Consider the following 23,326-nt stretch of genomic DNA (forward strand, 5'->3'; position numbering starts at 1 on the left):
CATAACGTTCCAAAGACGAGTAGCTAGCCAAGATGCCTCAATGTCTTTAGACAAGTAAAACATTAAACATTATAAGCCTCTCGCGAGAAAACGAGTAACAATTGCCCAAAGGACAAGGTAAAGTAATGCAGTCATCATTATCGTCCTAAGTGGGTCGTCCATAAAGAAATCACATAGACGATCATTCAACACTTAGGACACTGTTTAAAAGACAATAGCATAAATGGTGAAAATAATGGATAAGCTCGTCCATACAATAGATAACGGATAAAGAAAAAATATTCTTTAGTCTAAAGAGGGTAGACGACCACCATCCAAAAACCCTTATAAAATAAGCCTTAAAAGGCAATTGTTGATAAGTTCATCCAGAACACTCTAGACGAGGTAATTGTACTCGAATACATTTTAAGAAAAGAAAGGGGGGGTCCAAAAACAACGGACCAAAAAGAAAAGGAAAACAACAATAGCACTAGTTTAAAAAATTGTCTTCAAGAGGGGGGGGCATCAACGTTGGGGTCATCCTGAGGTGCTTTGGTGGTGGTATCGTCCTCAATGTTAACATCGTCTGAGCCTGTTTGGAGGAGAGAACTTGTAGCAGCACCAAGGTTGAGTTTAATGGTGCTAAAGTCAACTCCAGGAAAGTTGTCTATAGCATCCATCCTAAAATCTTCAAATCCTACTGCGTAGTTCGTGTCCAGCAGGTCAGTAAACTCCTTGGACGCTTTGAACTCCTCTACTACCTCGTCTTTAGCTTTCTTGAGGAAGAGACTCAGCTCGTCATTCTTCTTTTGAAGAAGGTCAAGACGGTCATCCTTCCTAGCAGCATCGGATTTCAGCTCCTCCACCAAAGCACTTAACCCCTTAGCCTGTCCTTGGCTTTGTTCGCCACCTCGGCCCAAGTCCTGCAGTTGTTTTTAATCTCTTCTATTCTTTTCTCTAGAAGGATCCTCGTCTTGTCCATCTCCGTGGCCTGCCAAGACGCAGCTATGAACTTCGACATTGCCTACATGGAAGATAAGAAGGTTCAAGAGATAAAAATAACAATGGATAACATGGCTAAACCAAGACGAGACAAAGACGCTCACCTTAAAAAGGTCGTGGACACCAGAGTGGTCAAACTCCCTCAAAGACATGTCGTAGCACGCAGCCACGTCCTCGCCTGTTACAGCTTCTTGGAATCGTTCCCAAGCCAAATCCTCATTCTCCAATAAGTTTGTAGAAATCCTTTGAGGAGGCTGGGACGAAGCAGGAGCATGGGACTTGGACGGAGCGACGCCAACAAGCGTAAACGAGTCGACATTGACGACTGTGATGGACGGCTGGGAGGAAGGAGGGTCAGACCTGGCAGTTTTGGGCCTGGACGACCCATGCTTGGTCTTCTTTCCCTGACGACTGGGCAAGCTTCCTAGGTCCAAATTTTTGGACAAGCTCTTCCTCTTGTCTCCAGCAGTAGGACGAGGCTGGGGTTGAGCTTCATGTCTGGCCATCTCATCAATCACCTCCTTCCCCTTATTTTCTTTCATGGTTGCCATTCCTGAAAAAGACATGTGCACATATATAAAAAAAAAATAAAAAAAAATTTCTTAAGTAAAGCATTCACGTCTACGGACAGTTTGCTCGTGCGCAAGGGCTTCAATAGACGGATCAGGGCCAAGTCCCCATCTGTGCAAGCATCGAAGATTCACCAACGAGTGAAAATTTCTCTCGGGGTGTAGACGAGCCTTGTGGACGCGGTCGCGGTGGAACTTACTCAAAGAAGGACATCTAACAGCTAAAAAAAAAATAAAAAAAAAAAGAGAAAAGGAAAATTAAGGTTAGATCACTGTTTAAAGATAAAAGATAACAAAAAAAAATAAAAAAGAATGAAGGAAAAACACAACATACCTTCTTGACGAAGGTTTCCTAATTCTCCAGTATAAGGGGCAAATACATCTCTACCAACCTCGATAGGTTGCCCCGCCCAGAAACCAGAGACAAAGAAAAATTCTGTCTTCCAGTTTCTGTCAAACGAAGGCAAAGACTTAATCAATCTACAGTCATTGCCCCTAGCTGTAAACTGATAAAAGCCTAGAGATTGACTTATCTCGGAAGGTTTATAACAATACAGAAACTCGTCCACGGTGATAGGACGGTTCCCATCAAATATCTCCCTCCATAAGACTTGCATGAAGACAATAAGTCTCCACGCGTTGGGGTTAAATTGACAAACTCCCAAGCCTAGCCTAGTGAGTAATTCCCTAGCGAAGGCGTTCAAAGGAAATCTAAGCCCCCCTAGCAAGTAAGCTTCGTAAATACCTATCCCAAAACGGGGTTGGCAACACCATTCCCCTCGGACGGCTAACCTAGGATTCAGGTCGTCTGGGATTTGGAACCAACTCCTAAGAGCGTCTAACCTCTTCTTGTCCGTCTTAGAAGGGATTCCCATAGCACAACTATATACAGTTTCTTCTTCGTCTAAAGGGGAGGACGGCGGGACGCTCGTCGAGGTATCAGCCCCAGAGGCTGCTCTCGTCCTAATATTTTCTTGTAAGGTTTTGACTGGAATTCCAAAAACACCAGAGGTATATTCCTCTGTTGTGTGGCCACTACTACTACTACTATTGTTACTGGAAGTGTTATAACTAGAAGAATCATGGTACTCGTCTATGGCCTTGTCTACACTGTCGCTAGACGAACAGGTAGCCATTGCAGATGTCCTAAAGCTTAAAAAGGAAAGCTTGAGAGTGAGAGTAAGGGGAATACCTGGTTCTAGAAGAAAGATACTAAGGACGCTGAGAATACTCCTAGACGAGGCGACGGACGAGAATGTCAAAACAGAAAATCTGAAAAGTGAGAAAGGCACGAGAGGGAAACCACTATTTATAGGTAGAAAAGTCTCAGTATTCACAATGACGAGACCAATGAGACAGCGACATATGGCATCTGCCTCGAAGAGTTAAGTCGACGTGACCAACCGCCAATGAAAACGTGACACGTGGTACGCTGTTTGAAAAACAAATAAAATAATAAATAACAATAATAAATTTTCTTGGAAAACTCGTCCTAAAGTCTAGTGATATACTGCATGACCCTGGACGAAGGGGCAACTGATGAGGAATGAAGAAAAGTTTACTCCAGACCGTCCATGATCATCCATACTAGCAATTGTCTAGAAGAAAGCACCAAGACGAGGCCGACGCCCATGGTCGTCCATGGACGAAAACGCACCCCATCACTCGTCCTAGGAAAGCGCCCGTCCCCGTCCTGAAGGGGTTCGTCCATAAAAGGATCTCGTCAAGGGTTCGTCCATAAGAAGACCCCTGGACGAGATCTTTACACTTAGAATTATTTAATACATTTCACCACTCCACAACCTACGCATAACTTCCAGTGACCGTTGAATGAGAAAATACAACTCCTAAATGGTTGTGGAAGTTATCCCTGAACCCTCGCACCTCCTCAAATCCAGGGGAGGTTACAATCTCAATAACTGTTTCTAGGACCCTATATAAGCACCCATTCAGACCAGAAAAAGGTAGGTTTTTACTTCTCCCAAAAAGTTGGAACTCCAAAAAAATATAAATAGAAAACTAACTTTGCCATCGGAGGGTTCTTGGTCGGCGACCCCGGTCACCTTTGATCGCTTTTTCTTTGTTTTTCAGGCCATCGAGAGAGCAAATGGTCCTTTCAAATCCGAAGCATCCAGCCTACTGATTTTCTTTGCATCATCACCAAATATTTGGCTTTTGACACACCTAATGCTAGTGCTCTAACATGTTCACATGTTCTAGATTAGGGTTTATCACACATCATACGCATATTCACCATGTCTTTCAATTTCAATTATTTGCATGCCTAGGATAAGATCTCATCATGCTTATCAATGTTTGTTTCACTCTTCAATTGTTCTTGGATGCTATAATTGTTTGAATGATGTGATATGCTTATTGGCCACCAAAGTCTAGAAAACTGGTTTCACCAGCCAAGTTGGGTGCCTAACACCTTCCTAATCTTGTAACCTAGCCTTTGAACTTAGATCAAGGGTAGTAGATTAGGTTTATCCTTGTAATCTTCTCTTTTTAGATTGTAACTAGGAATCAAAGCGATGTTTTTTTTTGTTTTAGATTGCATCAAGGACCAAAGCCATGCAATTTTCTAGTTATTATCAAAGAGATTTGTCTTTTTCAATTCATTAACACAACGATGTACAGCGATGTACTTTTCAATTTGGTTTTCTTATTTTTCCAATTAAATAAGTGGAGACTCCATTATGAAACTCTTGACCTAGGGAGGAGAATAACGCTGGTAAGATCCCCTCCATTGTCTTTTGAGAGGCACTCCACCTCGTTCACATGGGACATGACCAAAACCTAATATTTTTAGGTTTAGGCTCGGGGGAACAATCTCATACATTTCTAAGGCAAAACAAGGGTGCGTTTGCATAACACCACAAGCACAAATAAGGTGTAGACCCCAAGGTGATGGTCCACAAGATGAATATGAACCCCACTGTTTGTTCCATCCAACAACGAAACTAAAACTTTTCCCTTAAACAAAACAAGGCTACTATGAAAGTGATTAACCAACATAGTAATGGTTAGGATGCCTAATGACAAGTGGAGAACGTGCATGGATTTCAATAATCTAAACAAAGCTTGCCCTAAAGATAGCTATCATAGTCAATGCAACAATTACATTATTAACTTTATAGTGGGACAAAAGTTACTAAGCTTTATGGACACATTTTTAAAATACAAACATATCTTAATGGACAAGGTAGACCAAGAGGAGAGTTGTTTGTCACTAACCATGGCCTTCATTACTACTAGATGATTCCCCTTGACCTAAAGAATAGAAGGGCCACCTACCAAAGGTTGGTGCTAGTGAAAAGCAAAATAAAAAGGTCAAACACTTGAACGACTTAACAAGTTCATTTCTTGGGCTACCAAAAATCGTTTTCCCTTTTTCAAGATGTTGAAGAAAGCATTGAGTAGACGAGTAAATGTTGAAAAGCGTTTGAAAACTTGAAGGTTTACCTGAGCAAGCCTCCATTGCTCAACTCTTCCCAAGCTGAAGAGGATCTCTACATCTATTTGGTGGTGTCCCTAAATGTCATAAGCTCCACCCTCATTAAGGAAGATGAAGGAATACAAAGCCCACTCTACTACTCGAGTCGTTTCCATTTGGTAAAAGAAGATAGATACTCTAGCATGGAAAAGCTAGTATTTGCCCTTGTCACAATGGCACAGAAGCTTAGGCCATACTTTCGAGCCTACATAGTTGTAGTGGGGATGAGTCAACCACTAAAAAATGCCATAAACAAGCCCGATTCCATTGGAGAGCTAGCTTAGTGGGCTATCGAGCTAAATGAGCCAAGAAAGAGTGGATGAAGTACTACTAGGGCATAGTACACCTAGGTAGGCCTTTGATAAACTCAAGCTTAGCTAATGTTTGAAATAAAATTAAATAAACAAACTTGAATTTTTAATACTCAATTCGGCTCGATTTGTTTACAGCCCTACAAATGAGTGTATGACTTACATATATTATTTTAGCAAGAATTTGTAAATAAACAATCTTACAAAGTTTTCTATCAAATGGTGAACCGTATATCAGCAATGTAACATTCTAACAAAATTTTCAATCGAATAGTAAACCGTATATTAACAACGTAACTTGTTTCTCAAAAAAAAAAAAAAAAAATATATATATATATATATATATATATAACTTAGTAGTCTACAAAACAATGCAACTTGTTCCTTCAAACAAAAAATGTAACTTGTATCCACGTGGTATTATGGAGAATTTATCACAATTATCAAAATGGCTTCCCCAAGTCTATTTTATTTTCTATTTTATATGTTAGTGAAGAGAATGTTTTTAAGGGTAAAGAAATAAATTTAGTATGTGACAACTTTCGGGTTTTTGTACGCGTCACGCGTGAGTGAGTTGTATTTGGATCGCCGGCCAACCAACATAACATAATACTAACATTGTATCGATATTATTATAGTATTATTAAGTTAACACAATTTCTTAAAAAAAAGAAAAAGAAAAGGTAACACAAAGCTCCTATGCTCCTTGTCTCTCCTATTCGTTGAAAATTTTCTCTCTCTCTCTCTCTCTCTCTCTCTCTCTCTCCCCTGTAACTCTGAATCTGTGATTTTCAAGATGAACGATCTTCTGACGGTACTTTCGTTTCTCACTTCTTTTTCAACTTTTGTCATTTATGTGTGTACATGTGATTGTTTTATATACTAGTGGATTGAAATCACTGTCTTTATTTTAACCAATCCTTTTCAATGACTGGGACATTAAAAGTGATGATTTTGCTATTTGGGTTGGTTTTTTCTGCTCTGTGTATGACTGCAAGATTGGTGTTGTCTGTGTTGGATTTGACACTCTGTTTTATGATGATGAATTTATAGTCTTAGATGCTTTTATCTGTGAGTTCCATGTAAAATTGAGCCTTTTAGGGAATACCCATTTGGGATTTAAGAATTATTTACAATTAGATGGCTTATATATCTCCACCACTTTGGGTTTATGTGGTTTTCTTCATTGATAAAATTCTCTAACTTGAATTGGCAACCAAACTGAGCTAATGGTACTGCTCAATAATTTATGTATGTGAGTAATTTATTTGACTATCATAGCACCATCATCTAAGACATCAGAAACTTATTCTCTTGAAAGGTTTAGAGATTGAATTGAATTTGGACGGGAGAGAAGAGACTGCTTAATTTTGAAACTTTTGAGTTTTTTTGTTTGGGTAATTTAATTGTTGATTCAGAGATAAATATACAGAGCTTTTTTCTTTCAGGTCAAATGTTAAAGAATTTTCATTTTTGCGTGCTTTCGTTGTGGTTTAGGATTCATTTGTTAGTGATGCCAAAGGTCAACCTTCCAGAGAAAATGATATCGAAATGGGAATGCGTGTTCCTGGGAGCAATCCTGATTTGGGAATGGGAGCTTTCAATAAGCAGGTATGTCCTATCTATGATGATCTATTTCCTTTTGCAAAGCTTAGATGAGAAATGAAAATCCATCACATTTGATAATGTTGAATTTTATTTGATTTTTAGTGAACATTTATTGATAGTTTACATTAGTCAGGCAGGGAAAGAAAAATCAAATTTGCAAGTGATTCTCTTTCTACTTCTGTTATTTTCCAGCAGGGAAAAAAAATCTAGCAATGTTATCTTCAATTAGATTTTGCTTTCTAACAAGTTACTTCCCCCCCCCCCCCTCCTCTCCTTTTCCTGCTGTTCTTTGTTATTAGATACAAGAGACTGAGAAACAGGTGGAGAAGCTCTCCGGGTTTCTTAAACAACTGAAGGTATGTTGATTCTCTCCCAGGGCTAAATTCTATTTGGGTTTTCTATTGAGAAGTATATAAGCAATGTTTCTGAAAATGAGATCTGATTCATGTAAAATTTCATTGCACTTTAGTTAGTAAATGTGTTGCATGTGCTGTAGTGTGAAACCTTTTGGTTTTGGTTTTCTAAATCTTTCATTTGGTCTAGCACTAGAGTTCACACATGATGAATTCTATAGTTTTATTACTTGATCTCTATGGCTCCTAATAGGAATAGTAGTAGCACCTAATATTTGTCATCCAGAGCAAAGGTTAAGCTGGAAAACCCGTATGGTAGGCATCGATTTCAGTTTTTCAACTTCTTAGTAAAGCCACCCTGCTCATTATATAATTAGGAGAACTGTAACAGGGTTAAGAAGGAAAAGATAAATGTCAGAAACAATTTTGGAAATTTGATTAAAAAATCTAAATGATTTTGTAATTATTTCAAATTTAGTTGGATCAGATACTGATCCTAGTGACTGGCCTTCTACCTGGATGGCCAACGGGATGGTTTCTGTTCCAAATGGCACAATGGTTTAACTAGAGAATCTCTCAGATAGTACTTTAAAGACAGAATGTGAAACTTTTGTACAGGATGCTAATGAGGAATCGAAGGCTGTTACAAAAGCATCTGCCATGAAAGGTAATGATATTTCCTATATTACTTACAATTGAAAGGCTTGTATTTGGAACAAAATGTCACCTCATTATCATTTTATCAAAAGTTGGCTATGAGTAAGTTGTATGGCTAAGTATTAACCAACATAGGCAGGTAGTTGATAATGTTCATTCAATATTGGCCAAAGCACAGATTGATATTTTGGAAGCCTGAACTCTGGCACAAAGAAATAAAGCATTGGCAGAAAATTGGCTAGAAGGTTTCGTTAGAATTCATGCCTTCAGGGTCCCCTGTGGATTTGTTTTACAAAATCTTGTCTATGCCTACTGACTTAGCCAATTGATTTTAACTTGGGGAAAACTCTTAATAACTTCTACAAGATGCATTAAGTTTACCAGTTTGAGTATCTAATTTATCTTTGAGCTTGTTTTGTAGAATTATACTCATAACAACACTTACTGTTAAACTATATTCAGCTATTAAAAAGCGGATGGAGAAAGATATTGATGAAGTGGGAAAGATTGCACGAAATGTGAAAGGAAAACTAGAAGCCATTAGCAAAGATGTAATACCTTGATCAATTGTGTCTAAATCTGCTAGTTTCTTCTGAGGGTCATTACCCTCTTTAAGGTTACTGACTCTTCATTATTTCCAGAACATTTCCAATCGACAAAAGCCTGGATGTGAAAAGGGAACCGGTGTAGACAGAGCGAGGATGAATATGACAAAGTCTGGCATGAGTGCAAATATTTAACTCTTAGAGTGCTTCTGAATTGCTTTCTTTAGATAATCTAGCAAATTGACTTAAAATTAATTTTGAATGGCAGTGCCTTGATGAAGAAGTTCAAGGATCTAATGACAGAGTTCCAGGTATGACTACATCTTATGATTGTTAATGTTGATTTTAGTTTCCACTGTCTTCTCATTTGTATGGTACGTTTCAGACCCTTAGGCAGAGAATCCAAGATGAATATCGCGAGGTTGTGGAGAGAAGAGTCATGACAGGTTAGAAAACTTCTGCCTGCAATATGAAAGATGCAAAATGAAAAAATTAAGAGTTACATGTTAAAGTAATGGTGTTATAGTACTATTATTGCTTTTTTGAGTTGGTGATAATGTTTTTATACATTTTTGTGCTTGTATGATTTGATTGAGCAGTCACAGGAACCAGACCAGATGATGAGGTGAGCCTGAATCCTTCTATTGTTGCTTTGAGGATTGATAAATTTGGATATTATTTTAATTGGTCAAATTGTAATGACTTTTGTAGACAATTGACCACCTGATAGAAACTGGAAATAGTGAGCAAATCTTTCAGAAGGCAATGCAAGAAGCAGGACGAGGACAGGTGTGCTCTTTTTGATATCTAACATGAAATATATTGAATAGATTTCCTTCTGTTTTCCACTTTAGTTATAGCCCATGATTGATAATTTTTTTTGGAGGCATCTTACATTGTCATTGCTTCTTTTACTGAACTTAAAATCATAAACACAAGAAATGACATTGATTATTTAACAAGCACATCCTGGAATGGGTTTGTTGTATTTTGTGTTTTAAATAAGATCATAAATATGCCAATGTTTACTTATCAAAAAAAAAACTGCCAGTGTTTAAGTTACGTCGAGGTCAGTTTGCCATATGAAAAGGTAGAATATTCAAGTGCATGACTTGGAATTTGTGATGGAGCAATGGGAAGCATGTTTCTTGTTGAGCTCCATTTTGCTAGTAATCAATGATAGAATGAACGGAGTGTTGGTATAATATTTGGCTAACATGGCAATCTAACTACAGAGAGTTTATTGCCATGTTCTGATCTAGGTTACTAATAATTTCCCATCAAATGGATTATTTAGGTCCGTAGTTAAATAATCCTGCCTCCTTCGACCAGTCTGATTATATACCTACTGATGAAAACTTTAATATTTGTTTAAATTTGTATCTTAATCACTTCATCATGCTAATAATATCTCAGTGGATAGGACAGAAACTTGTCTTAAAAAAAGAGATTTGGATGAATGACCCTTCCCCTGCGTCCCCAAAACCCACCACCCGCCCAAAGAGTGTTTACGTGAATTGCCCAGGCCTGCAAATTGCATTTTAAGTACTGGACAAGCTTACTTATATATTTGCAGCTTAATTCCGGTTATAAGGAGAATTTTCCCACAAGGAGAAGAAACAAAAGACAAAAGGGGGTTAAAAAAAAATATTTTTTGGGCCATGGTTGCAGGTGCTAAACACCCTTGAAGAAATTCAGGAGAGACATGATGTTGTAAAAGAAATTGAGAAAAAGCTGCTTGACTTGCATCAGGTATATCTACAGTTGAAGTATATATAATACACTACCTGAAATCAGATTTCTAATACAATGTCGAAATAATTTGTCAGATTTACCTTGATATGGCGGTCTTAGTCGAGGCTCAAGGAGAGATATTAGATAACATCGAAAATCAGGTTTGTTTCTGCTTCTACATCATCAAGCATGTGGGTCTGTGCATGTATATGTATAATCGAACAATATGTATTGCTTGGTATTGGGTGTTAATGGGAACCTTGTCCAGGTTACAACTGCAGTCGATCATGTCCAAAGAGGGACAACTGTACTTCAAAATGCAAAGAAACTCCAGAAGAACTCCAGAAAATGGATGTGCATTGCCATTATTATTCTCTTAGTAATAGTAGCCGTTATAGTTGTCGGTGTCATCCAACCTTGGAAGAGTAGCAACGGTGCTTGAGTCTACCCCGTTTCGTTTCTTGTCCATGTAATATAGTAGAGTTGGTTTCCAAATTTGTCCATGATTTTACTCTGCCTGTGTCAGCAGTGCTTCTTACCTCTTTGTTGTCTTTTATTTATTTATTTGTTTATTTTTTGAAGTTGGTTTGATGTTGGTGGTGTGCTTTGTGGACGAAGGATTTGGTACTCCTCTAAATACAGTTTTTATAAATTGGAAGTTTGATTTGGCCTTTGCTGGCGACATGTTGTTTTTCAATGATTATATCTTCTTCTTTCTTGTGTGCGCGTGTTTTTGTTTCTTGTTTTCTACAAAAGGAGGGTGAAACCAAGATAATGTTAATCCCCAAAATTTTTAACTGACTAATCTGTATTTTAAAAAATCCATCTGAGATTTACTTGTCTTGGTATCTTTCGTTTTTCTTGAGCTCTCTTGCATCTACTGCCTTGCTAAAATCAGGTGCTACGGTAAAAAAAATACCAAAAATAAATAAATAAAAAGAAGAGGAGAGAGAGAGAGAGAGAGAGGTGTTGCTTCTAAATACTTTGAATATTACCAGTCTGGCAAGAAGGGGTTGTCATCACCTATTCTAGATTTTGTTATTTTGAATGAACCCTTGATGTTCAACTTGTCTTAGGTTTTTGATGTATCATACTAGTACTGCACTACTGAGTATAAATATTATCATAATTATACGAATCACGATAGTCTTACCGTTCCAAGTACCCAAATATGCATGGTTTTTAGCAGACTTATACTGCACTCCTGTTGTTTCTACATATCTCTGTTTAACTTTTCTATATTTACCTAGAAGATTGATATTACCATCATTATTATACATATCACAATGGTCTTACTTTTTACTAGTATTAAAATATTTTTAACTTGTAGTTTTTATGTAAATTGTTGCAGACTCTAATTTGCCATGCTTAAAATTTATAGTCATTGTGTCAGTATTTGACCTTAATACAAAATACTGATCCCAAATAAAAGAAGGAAAGAAACCGTAAGAGGCCTGGTTTTCTCTTTCATTTCCCTAAGATTATTTCATTTTGAGAACTGAACGCAGCGAAGAAAGATGGTTAAAACAAAAACCTTTTTTTTTTTTTTCTTAGGTAAGTGAAACAAAAACTTGTCTCATAATGCAATAATGCGCCATTATTGTTGCCCTCACATAGAGAGACGCAACCCAGCCCGCAAGAGAGCAGGGTCATAGGGTAATAGTCACAAATCATGGCAAATCTGCAAAAGCTTTGACCAAAAAGATTCCACTAAAAGAAACCATGACTTTAAGACGTACATGAACCTCTCATTTCCAATCATTGCATGGCGTATTGGTTGACATTGTTCACTTAGTGCTATAGACGGTACTTAATGTGTTGTCCTGCTATTATAATGTCATGTTCCTCCCATTTTGTGCTATAGTAATGCTTTCTACTATTATTTAAATCGTTGGATACAGGTGACTAATGCAGTGGACCCATTTTGTGTTATAGTAATGCTTTCTACTATAATTTGAATCGTTGGATACAGGTAACTAATGCAGTGGACCATGTAAAGTCGGGTACAGACGCTCTCCAAACTGCAAAGACTTTGCAAAGGAAGTCTAGAAAGTGCATGATGATCGCCATTATATTGCTCCTGGTTATTGCTATCATCATCGTGCTCTCTATTCTTAAACCATGGAACAAAGGAAAGTGAACTTGTATCTGCTCGCTCTTTCTTACCAACTTCCCCGTATATACGATTGTACATACAGAAACCAATAAGATTATAGCCATTACATTGTGTAATGGGTGTAATGGTTTCTTTATTTCCTTTTTAATTTAATTATTCTCTGTATACCAGTTCTTTTGACATTACATATACACAAATAAAGGAAGAATTTTTTATTTTTGCTTATTTCTCTCTGTGCTTCCTTTTTGGTTGGGGTGAGGGGTTGTGACAAAGACAAAGAAATCTAGCATTTTTGCAGGGCTCTCCATACTCACCATCGATATTTTTTCTTTGCTTTGGGTGAGTTAAACAATTCAAAAACCATATATTCAACTATTGATTTCAGGCAAATTTAGGAAAGAATATCAACTGCTAAAGAACTCAAGTCAGGTTTGATGGACGGCACCCTCTTGAGGTAAGTTTCAATTTTTTCTGCCCCCTAACCGTCAGTAAATTAGCATAAATAATGAAAAATGATTGTACAAAAACTCCACATGCACAAGGTAAGGAAAAGAAAAGAAGGGGGGGGGGGGGGGGTGGGAGGGAAGCTGCAAGAAAAACAGCACCTTTCACGGTGTAATCCAGGGTTAGCTGTGGCATGAGTCTATATATTAATCAGTATACTTAGAGCTTTACAAAACAAACAAAACTGGTATCTGAAACTCAGTCAAATCAACCAATTGATGCAGGGCAACCACAGAACTCTGGGGTTAAAATTGATACATTTTTTGTTGTTGTTTAGTTAGTTAGTTATAGACGTATCCAGTGGGTTTTAAGCTCATGACCTGTCCCCTCCACCTATTCTTGTGAAATGAGGAAATGCAATTTGAACTAGAGCTCATTGAGAAATTGAAACAAAATTAGGGCAACGGAAAGCATTGACAAAACTTCTGAAATTCTACTTTGTTATATCAATAGTGGAGGGAATTAATCCTAAAAATTAAATCTGAAGGGAAAAAAGCTACTCCTGGAAACATGAACTAATGGAAAAACATCCTTAACTAAAATTGGAATCCATCATGGAAAATCTTGCAAGACTGAACATTCTCCCTGAAGCATGTCCAGTAAGCTCACAATATTCTAGCTTTCACCACCTCTCCATGTTATCTAGTTGCATCAGTTCTCCAACTATAATCTCCATCCAATTTAATTGTCCTCCATCTTTGAGTTCTTTTTTATGTAAAAGTTCTCCCTCAATATCTTACAATTTACTTTATCCAAGAGTTCAATGAATTGAATAAACTATCCAGAAAGCGTCGAGACTTTCTACGCTTTCTATCTATGTCTGAATCATCCTCCATCTTCTTTCCCCAACCATCAACAGTTCTTAGTCCTGGCCTTCCTTCAATTTACTTAATACTTGTATAGGGGCATAGCAACAATCAAGGGCACAATCTCAGCTTTGTTCAATGGCATTAGGTACACAAAGATGTCAAATACATCAATCTACAGAGTACTAAATAGATGAAGCATACTGATATATTGCCAAAAATCTATGACTTTCTTTTCTAATATCTATTCTAGAATGGAATGTTCTTACAACTTCTTCCGAGATTCTCAGAACCATTCTCATTTGATAATGTGTTTTACATATGAATTTAATTCAAATAATTTTTAAAACCCATGAACGCCTAAAAGGACTTAAAATCAATACATACATACACACAGACAGATTAGTGTGCATTGAAGTATACAATGAAAAAGAGATGAGAAAGTAAATTCCTCTATATCTTTTTTTTTTCTTTTTTTTTTCTTCCAATTAATATATATATATATATCTTGAAAAAAAAATCTAAGGTGTAACTAGTCAAATCTAACAAATTATAATATTGAATAATTGAACGAAGACCAAGAAATATATAACCTTAAAAAGCAAAGTACCAAAATACTGAATTGCAACAAAGATATTTGAAAATTACAAGAAGAAAACTGCAAAGTCGAAAAGGTTGAATATTCATTACCTGCTCCTGCTGCTAAGGCGTTGACAGTTCGTAGAAAAACCTAACCTCTGAATCGTCTTGTAGAGAGAGAGAGAGAGAGAGAGAGAGAGAATGAAATGAAAGCGATACTGGATCTTAGTCGCACCGCAAAAGCCAATCAGAGAGAGAAGAGGCCTGCCTAGTCGTATTTATTAATGGGTCGTGATAAAATGTATTTTTAGGGTTTTTTTTTTGGGAGAAATTAAGGAATTCATTGTTAGGTTATTTTAAGAAAATTTTAATATTACTTTCATTAGAAATATAAACATTTACAAGATAAGTTAATTCATTTTTTTTTCTTATAGGAAATTTTTTAAAATAGTTTCTAAAAGTAGTTAATTGTTTTTTTAAAATAGTTTCTAAAAATAATAATTATCATAATTGTCATAATTGTAAGTCTACAACATAGGATAGTTGTGGAAAATGGTGTAATAAAAGGTGTGATTCTATAATAACTAATTTCCAGAAAGGTTCAAAAGCACTCTAGGGCATCCCTTTTAGAGAAAATACCGAATCCTTCTAGGCAAGCAGCTCAATTTCCTTAAGTTTAATTTTAAAGGTGACTCTTAAATTGTCATCAATTTCTTCGTCATGGAGATAGGTTCCATTTTGCTTATGGTTAATTGGTAAAAGACATGTTGTCCTATGTTAACTTTTTTCATCTTCATCCTCTCATGTTATAAGTATGGGAATGCTTTAATACATATCTTAGCTAAGAGAGTTAGGCTTTCTTTTCTTTTATTAGTTTGGATAGAGTTTGTTCCTCTGACATTGATACTCTTGTAGCGGCTAATTTACTAAATAGTTGAATAAATTTATTGTTGTGTATGTAGGTATATACATGGATGAGTTGTAATAATGATGTTTGAGTTAGGAGAATATTGTTTCATAAAGTTGATAAAGTGAAAATTTAAACTCTGAAATTTTCTAAATGAAAATTCGAAATTAAGTATTTTTGATCGGTCAAAAATTTGGCTCAATCGAAATGGTAAGAAAATAATCTTGGAGTCTTTGGATGATTCAATCGCTATTCGATTCCTGTTCGATCGATTGAAAAGAACTCCACGAAATAGTAAGTTAGAGAGAAACACAAGAAATCCTATGGTCATTCTCCAGAATTGCTATCTGTGTAACCTAACATCTTGGTTGTATACTATAGACAAATTTGTGATAACCCTTTAGAAACAATAGTGAGGGGGTAGATATTGTCTACAGAAAACAATATTGTGCCTCCAAGTTATCTATTTTCTATTTGTCTTTTGTGTTAAATTTATTCTTCCATTATTACTTTGTGTAATATCTCCTACATTTATGTTGAACTGTTTCTTTAAAAATAATAATAATAATAATAATAATAATAATAACAAGTTGTATCTATATTCATATCCATGATTCTCTTCATTTGATGGTTCACATTAAATATTACTATGAATCAAAAGATGTATTTGAGACCACATTATTAAAATTTTAATATGATTTTACACTCTGTGTTTAGTCAAATCCAATAAATAAAATTTTATAAAAAGTAAATTAAGAATATGAAGGAAATGATATCAAGAGTCAATATTATTTTAATGAGGGTCAAAAATTGGTTAAGGATTACTAATTCATCGTTATTTGAATCTCTCATTGTCATTTTGTCTTCTTTGTTCATCTTTTTTTTTTGGGTGTGTTTTCCCTTTAATGTGGGGGTATCCTTGACTAGACTTATTTTTAGGAAAAATAATTTTAAAGGTCCAAAAGGGGTGAAAAAGGAAAAATGTATAAGTTAGTAGAATTGATGATCTCTCTTCATCCCTTTTTTTTGTTCATTTATGGACAAACATGTAACTTCATGTATTAAAAATCAAATCAACTTGGAATTTTGAGAATCTATAATAGTACTCAAATCATCGTAGACGATTTTATTGATAAATAAAATGATAGCACATGGCATGAAAGCACAATGTATGAAACTAAGAGTCCATTTGGATAGAACTTATTTTGCTGAAACTGAAAACTGAAAACTGAAAACATTGTAGCAAAATAATTTTTAAATGTGTGAATAGTACCGTGTGACCCATTTTTAATGAAAAAGTTGCTGAAAAGTAAAATTTGTGGGACCCATGAACAGTGCATTTGTGCACTGTTCATGGCTGAAAAGTCAAATCTTGCGGCTGGGTTAAAAAAAAAAAAAAAAAAAAAAAGAAGCAAAACGCGGACGTGGATGTGTAGACTTGGATCCAAACGCCCTCTAAGTGTGCGTTTGGGCAGGGATGAAAAATGAAAATTATTTCACTATTCAGCTTATTTTTGCTACTATTCATGAAAATTATTTCATTATTCTGCTTATTTTTACTATTATTTATAGGTCAAACTGTACTTTAGTAATTTTTGTCATTTGATGAATCGCCTTGAATGTGTTTGATTATAGTTTTCAATCGGACTGATCACATTAGAGTTGCGAATGGGATTTATACTACTTTGATTCAAAAGAACAAAAAACAAGCCCTCTCTCAAAACTCTTTTTGAAAAGCAAAGAATGATGAGAAGAAACCTGCACTTGACCATAAATTAGGATTTGATAGAGGATTATTTCAATGAATTATGTAGACTGCTTAAACTATCCTTTGGAATTGTTTTCCTAGTTTCAGGCTTCTTTTTTTCTTCTTCCTTGGGTAAACATTATTGAACTTCTTCTTTTCTTTATTTGCAACTTCATCCTGATGTGAACTCAGGAGTTACCTTCAAAATCAAAGGGATGTAATGTACAGCCAATCTTGATAAGTCCGTGATTGAAAAGCACTTAGCATCAAAAAGGGATTAAAGGGAACATCCTAACAAACTTGCAAGATAGCTTGAAGGGGATATTCTATGTAGTTGAGAGGGAATTTGCAGCTTGAAAGTGGATGGAATTATTGCATTTTGTACATTGATAGAAATTTTCCATTTTGATTTGCAGGGACATTCTCACAAATTTGGAGACTACTACCTCCCTCTTGGCTCATTAGATATGTACTGAGTAACCTACTTTGCAATGAGCATAAAGCAGGATATTAAATCTGTATCAATAAAAATGGTGTCCTCACAAACTATATATAAAAGAAAGTGAGGAAACATTAGATTTTTATGGTTATATGGTTATATTTTTCCAGTTTCTTTCATTCTTGTCGTAACAGAGAGACAAAACTAAGTTAAATATGCAAAATGTTAAACTTTATTTGAATTTCATGTTTTATCAATAATTTTGTTTTGTCTATTGCTATGAAACAAATTGGAGAGCTTGGAAAGGGTACCTTTTTCATCTCTAATTCCTATGTTTTAGTTATTTTTATTTTTTGACTGAGTCAATATAGCGTATTTAATTGTATTGTGACCGTCTAGATTAGTCATATATTTGCTTGAATGCATCAAAATTTTCCTTATAATGTCTATTGAATTTTGCGTAAGAATTTGTATCATGACTATATTGTAGTGATGTCAAATATGGTTCACCATTTTTTCATATTTTCAAGGTAAATTGTTAAAGCAGTAAAGCACAATCTTGATACAAAAGTTTGATAGTCTTATACAAGTTATTTTGGTATTGAATGGCATATTACATAGGCTATTGTTTTCTTCTCTTCATCTTTTGAGTAGTTGAGTCCATGCTTAGTTGCTTAATGGAACACTATGGTGTTTTACCCGTAGGGACGGACCAAATTATAATTGTTAGATAATAATGAAAAGGGCAATGATAAGTGTGAGTGATTTCTCTTCATAGTGTTCATCAAAATTTGGTTCATATTATGTTTAGATATGTAGATCTAACGATCCAAATTTTTACTTCTCTTCTTTTCCCTTTTTTTTAAAGAAACATAATGATATCAAAATCTTATGACTTTATTACTTCTAATGAAACTATTTTTACAATTATGTACAATCATATATACTCTCATCATTCCACGTATTTCTACAATTATTCACAGGTTATCGTTTTCACACCTCTTATTTTTTGAAAAAATTGATATCCAAAAACAAAAAAAGGGGGAAAATTATAAGTGCAACTCATGATCAGATATAAAAATTTTCGTTAACAAGCTTTTACAATAGATTGTGATGGGGTATAAAAAAAATACAACTCCAGCTTCGTCCATGGAGGTCGTCCCAGAAAAAACCAAGTAGGCAAAGGTTGCAAGAACCTCGTCCACGGTAAGCCCGTCCACGCAGTAAGGTGCATAGACGGGGCTTTGCGTGGACAGTTCTATAACACCATGCCGTGTCGTCCAAAAGAGAACCATTAGCCTCGTCTTGGGGGATCGTCCAGAAGGGAACGACCTTGCATTGGGAGCAAGATGCACCTAATTGAAGGTTCCCAGGATGAGCCCTTGACACTTGAGAAAAATTCCAAAGTGAATATAACAACTCCGTATCGCACGCATAACTTCCAGTGACCGTTTTGTGAGGAAAAATGTAACTTCTAAATAGTTGAAGAAGTGATCCCTGAACCCTTACACCTCTTCAAATCCAGGGGAGGTTACAAGTTTGATAACTGTTTTTAGGACACTATATAAACGCCCATTCAGACCAAACAAAGGTACGTTTTACATTTTCCTAAAAAGTTGGAACTCCAAAATTATAGAGAGAAAACTAACTTTGCCATCGGAGGGTTCTTGGCCGGCAACCCCGGTCACCTTTGATTGTTCTTTCTTTTTTAGACCATTAAGACAGCAAGTAGTTCTTTTAAGTCCGAAGTGCTCAGCCTACTGATTTTCTTCGCATCATCAGTTGGCGCCATTTGTGGGAACAGGAGTTTTCTTTTCGTTCGATTATCTGTTCTGTTTTTAACGATTAGCCTTTTCCAGAAAAAAGGTTGAATGGTTCGAACAAGATCAAGGGCTACCAGCCCAGGCCACCAGGAGAGTAGGGATGCTTCTAGTAATCCCCTTCGCGATCGTCAATCAGTGCATGTCATGCAACCGCCTTTTGTTTAACATATACAGTCCATGACTGCCGCTATGGCGGAATTAACTCGTCAGAATCAGGAGTTGAACATGGAGATCAATCTAAGGAGGCAGTGCCATGATGGGCACATGGAAGGACGAGCCCAGAGTTAGGAAGGTGGAGGAGAAAATGTTGAGTTCGAAAATCAGACCAGGTATACTGCTTCAAGAAGAGTGCCACACTTGGAGAGGGAGATGGACCAGATGCGAAAAGCCATGGATGAGATGAAGGCGAACATAAGGTGGGTGAACCCCATGGATGATTTAGTTCACCGAACGGACTCCCCTTTCACAGCTTCCATCAACAATCACCCCTACCTCCGAAATTCAAAATGCCTTCCTTGGATTCGTATGATGGAAATCGTGACCCGTGTGATCACATTGCTACTTTCAAGATGACCATGCACCTTCAAGGGGTCCCGAACGATATTATGTGCAAAGCTTTCCCTACCATACTTAAAGGACCAGCACGGGTGTGGTTCGGTAAAATACCCCCAAACTCCGTGGGCTCATTCGAGGAGTTGAGTATGTTGTTCATCAATAATTTTATTAGAGGGCAACGCCACAAGCGTTCCTCTTCTAGTTTGCTGACTATAGAGCAAGGGGAAAACGAAAGTTTGCGGTCTTTCATTACCCGATTCAATAGAGAAGCCTTGACAGTAAATGAAATGGACGACAAGTTGTTATTGGCCGCCTTTCACAATGGAGTCAACTCTGACTTGTTCATCATAAGCTCTACGAGCAAGAACCACAGACTATGGTCGAACTTGTCCATTCGGCTCAGAAATACAGACCCTTGAATATGCCACTAGAGCAGGTGCTTATGCAGATCAAGGATGATCCGTCCTTGAAGTGGCCAGATAAAATGAAAGGAGATCCTAACAAGCGTAATAGGAACAAGTATTGCCGCTTTCACAGAGACCACGGGCATGACACGGACTAGTGCTTTGATTTGAAGCAGCAGATAAAGAATCTTCACAGAGACCATAGGCAAACTACGGCGGGAACAGTTGAGGGAAATAGTCCGAGGAGAGGTAAATCCTCGGCTAAGTGAAGTGAAGGTTAAAAGGTACAACATGGTGATAAGAGTGACACACTAAAAAGTCTAGTGGATGAAGAGGTATTTCCTAAGGGCATAGAGATGAAGAACAAATGAGAAATATCTTATAGAAAGCTGCTACCACCGCATTTAAGACTCTTCACCTACCTCTCTAGTTGCATTAATGTGAAGATAACATCTGAACAGTGGTGATCAGCCTTACAACTATTGTTTGAAGATTTCAAAAGGGCGGTGGATGGGACATGTATCTGGATCATGGATTTGATCCATACGTGAAAGATCAAGGGAATGAGGAGAATGATATAAAAGGAAAAGAAAGGCATTGAAGAAGGGAGATCCAGAAAAAGAAAGAGAAAAAGACTGTAACCATTACCCTAAATTGTAATCTATCTTTAGAACATAGAAAAGCAATACAAATCGTTCTTGGCATACATCCGAGAAGACTTTCTGCTACGTAAACTTCTTGTTGCAAGTGAATTGCGGATTTAGCTTATCATTTGCGTTATCCCATATCCATAAAACCTAGGTTTCAAGCCCACTCTCTATAAATTTCATTGTATTGGGCTTTTTGGGCCAGCCCCTTCACACTGTTGGGTCCAGGTGCAAATTGTGACCTTACAATTGGCGCCGTTTATGGGAAATCTTGTGTTTTAGGAAGGCTAACGTGATGACAGGCTCGGGTACACACCATGCAGAGTCTTTGGGGTCCCAACATGAAGACCACTTCCAACATTTTAAACGAGAAAGAGATCGGGAGGGTAGTATGCATACAGGGCACACCACTAGGAGTCACTCCCGGGGTGGAAGCGGAATTCCTCAAGGGGACGATGCTAAGGCCATGCAGAAGGAAATTGACCATTTGAAGAAGAAGTTACGCCGTGCGAGATGGAGACAAACACCTTTGTTTTCTGATCCTTCTTCCGAAGACTTTTAGGGTAGTAGTTATAGGCCCAGGTCAAGAACTCCTCCTAGTGAATCTTTCTCGTATGAGGAGGATGACCTTCATGGTCGTAAGGACAAGAAGTCTTCCTCCAGGGGCTTGGGAAACGATGCTATGAGCAGGGGGTTGCACCAAATTTCCAAGTCACCTTTCACACGCAAGGTGGAGAAAGGAAAGCTTCCTCGGCGCTTCACCCAACCAAATTTCACTATCTATAACGGCTGAATAGATCCTGTAGAACATATGAGTCATTTTAATTAGAGAATGGTGGTGCACTTTAAAAATGAAACTTTAATGTGCAAAGTTTTCCCCTTTAGCTTGGGACCTGTTGCGATGAGGTGGTTCAATGGCCTGAGAGCAGGTTCTATCGATTCCTTCATGGAACTCACTAGGGCCTTTGGATCTCGTTTTATCACCTGCAGTAGAGTTCCTCGGCCTTTGGATTCATTTTTGTCCATGACCATGAGGGAAGGGGAAACCCTGAAGACATACTCTGACATATGTTGGGAAATGTTTAATGAGATCGATGGTGACTTTGACGAAGTGGCGATTAATACTTTTAAGGCTGAGCATGACTTAAGGAAATCTCTAACCAAGAAGCCTGTAAGGAGTGTACGTCGGCTCATGTATCGCATTGATGAATACAAATGGGTTGAGGAAGATCAACAGCAAGGTAAGGGGAAAGCGAAGGTTATCCCTCAGGAGAGGAGGGATTTCAGGTCAGACAGATACAATAACAACAGGCCCTAGAGAGATTTTACTAGGCAATCTAGTCCAGCTCCTTCTCAGGTAGTTAATACTGTGTTTCGTGAGCCTGTGCAGCAGGTGTTGGAGAAAATTCGTCATGAACCATACTTTAAGTGGCCTAACAAGTTGGTCGGGGACCCCATGAAGCGTAATTAGAACCTCCATTACCATTATCATCAAGAGAGGGGTCATACCACTGAGAATTGTAGGACCCTGTGGAATCATTTGGAGCAGTTAGTTAAGGAGGGTAGGTTAAAGCAGTTTCTGTATCGGCCTAATGGGCAGGGAGATCATTCGGGTTCAGTGAATCACGGTAACAATGCTTCAAGGCCTCCCTTAGGTACGATCAATGTTATTTTTGCTGCTCCAGGTAGGATTGGTTCTCGTCCTTTCAGGGTGATGTCTGTGGCACGAACCTTTGCCGAGAAGTCTAACTCTGAGCCGAAAAGGATTAAAGGGAATGTCCCACCTACTCTGAGCTTCTAGGAAGAAGATAAGATCAGAACTATCCAACCTCATGATGATGCTTTGGTGGTCACGTTGAGGATAGGGGGCTACGATGTGAAGAGGGTAATGGTGGACTAGGGCAATGGTGCGGATATTATGTATCTTGACCTGTACAAGGGGCTGAAGTTAAAGTTTGAGGATTTGACGACTTATGATTCACCATTGATAAGCTTTGAAGGGAAGGCTGTTGTACCAATGGGCCAGATTAGATTGCTTGTACAATCAGGTTTCGAGGTTGTGGAAGTGGACTTCATTGTGGTGGATGCCTATTCTCCTTATACAGCCATTGTTGCAAGACCTTGGCTTCATGCTTTAGGTGCGATTTCTTCAACGCTACAAGGTAAAGTTCTGTTCAGGTGATCAAATTGAAGAATTAGTTAGGAGTCAGTCTATGGCCAGACAATGCATGGTGGTTACAATTCTACATCAGCCTGGGCAAGAGTCATCGGCCTCGGCTGAGGAGGGCTCATAGCAATCAATGTCTTCTGCCACACCCAAGGTGGCAGAGGTAGAAGAACCTATGTGTGAGGAGTTGGAGAAGGTTCTTATTGACGATGATCCTGAAAAATTCTTTCAGGTGGGAATTTAGCTACCATTTCAGGAGAAAGCAGAATTGATTATGTTTTTGAAAAAGAATGTGGATGTATTTGCATGGAATGCTTATGAGGCTCTAGGGGTTGATATGAATTTCATTTGTCACCACTTGAATGTCAATCCGGCTGT

At 37.4% G+C, this 23,326-nt stretch overlaps 1 protein-coding gene and 1 long non-coding RNA gene across 3 annotated transcripts; one reads left to right on the forward strand and one right to left on the reverse strand.

Annotated features, from left to right (window-relative positions):
• The first annotated feature begins 6,015 nt into the window (after window positions 1–6,015).
• Window positions 6,016–12,588, forward strand: LOC142640788 (syntaxin-132-like). Of its 2 annotated transcripts, none has more exons than XM_075815049.1 (13): window positions 6,016–6,171; window positions 6,855–6,968; window positions 7,265–7,321; window positions 7,937–7,985; window positions 8,438–8,526; window positions 8,617–8,690; window positions 8,789–8,831; window positions 8,906–8,966; window positions 9,120–9,145; window positions 9,232–9,309; window positions 10,192–10,272; window positions 10,350–10,415; window positions 12,227–12,588. In XM_075815049.1, exons 1-13 carry the CDS (start codon window positions 6,154–6,156, stop codon window positions 12,392–12,394), a joined length of 924 nt encoding a protein of 307 aa, XP_075671164.1. In that variant the 5' UTR covers window positions 6,016–6,153; the 3' UTR covers window positions 12,395–12,588. The 2 variants fall into 2 exon arrangements, with proteins under 2 accessions (XP_075671164.1, XP_075671163.1); XM_075815048.1 differs by lacking the exon at window positions 12,227–12,588 and adding an exon at window positions 10,523–10,947.
• Window positions 12,589–13,269: 681 nt separating this feature from the next.
• On the reverse strand, window positions 13,270–14,494 carry LOC142640789 (uncharacterized). The gene is made up of 2 exons (XR_012845238.1): window positions 14,371–14,494; window positions 13,270–13,768 (listed from the first exon to the last, which is right to left on the reverse strand). It is a non-coding gene; the product is annotated as an uncharacterized LOC142640789 (long non-coding RNA).
• Window positions 14,495–23,326: the final 8,832 nt, after the last annotated feature.

The sequence above is a fragment of the Castanea sativa genome, chromosome 6, assembly GCF_040712315.1.
Source record: "Castanea sativa cultivar Marrone di Chiusa Pesio chromosome 6, ASM4071231v1".
Taxonomy (NCBI): domain Eukaryota; kingdom Viridiplantae; phylum Streptophyta; class Magnoliopsida; order Fagales; family Fagaceae; genus Castanea; species Castanea sativa.

Bases quoted from the DNA above. Each gene is read 5' to 3' on its own strand.
- LOC142640788 (XM_075815048.1), top strand. The intron at 6,969-7,264 runs GTATGTCCTATC...CTTTGTTATTAG, and splicing joins TGGGAGCTTTCAATAAGCAG to ATACAAGAGACTGAGAAACA. The intron at 10,416-10,522 runs GTTTGTTTCTGC...AACCTTGTCCAG, and splicing joins TAGATAACATCGAAAATCAG to GTTACAACTGCAGTCGATCA.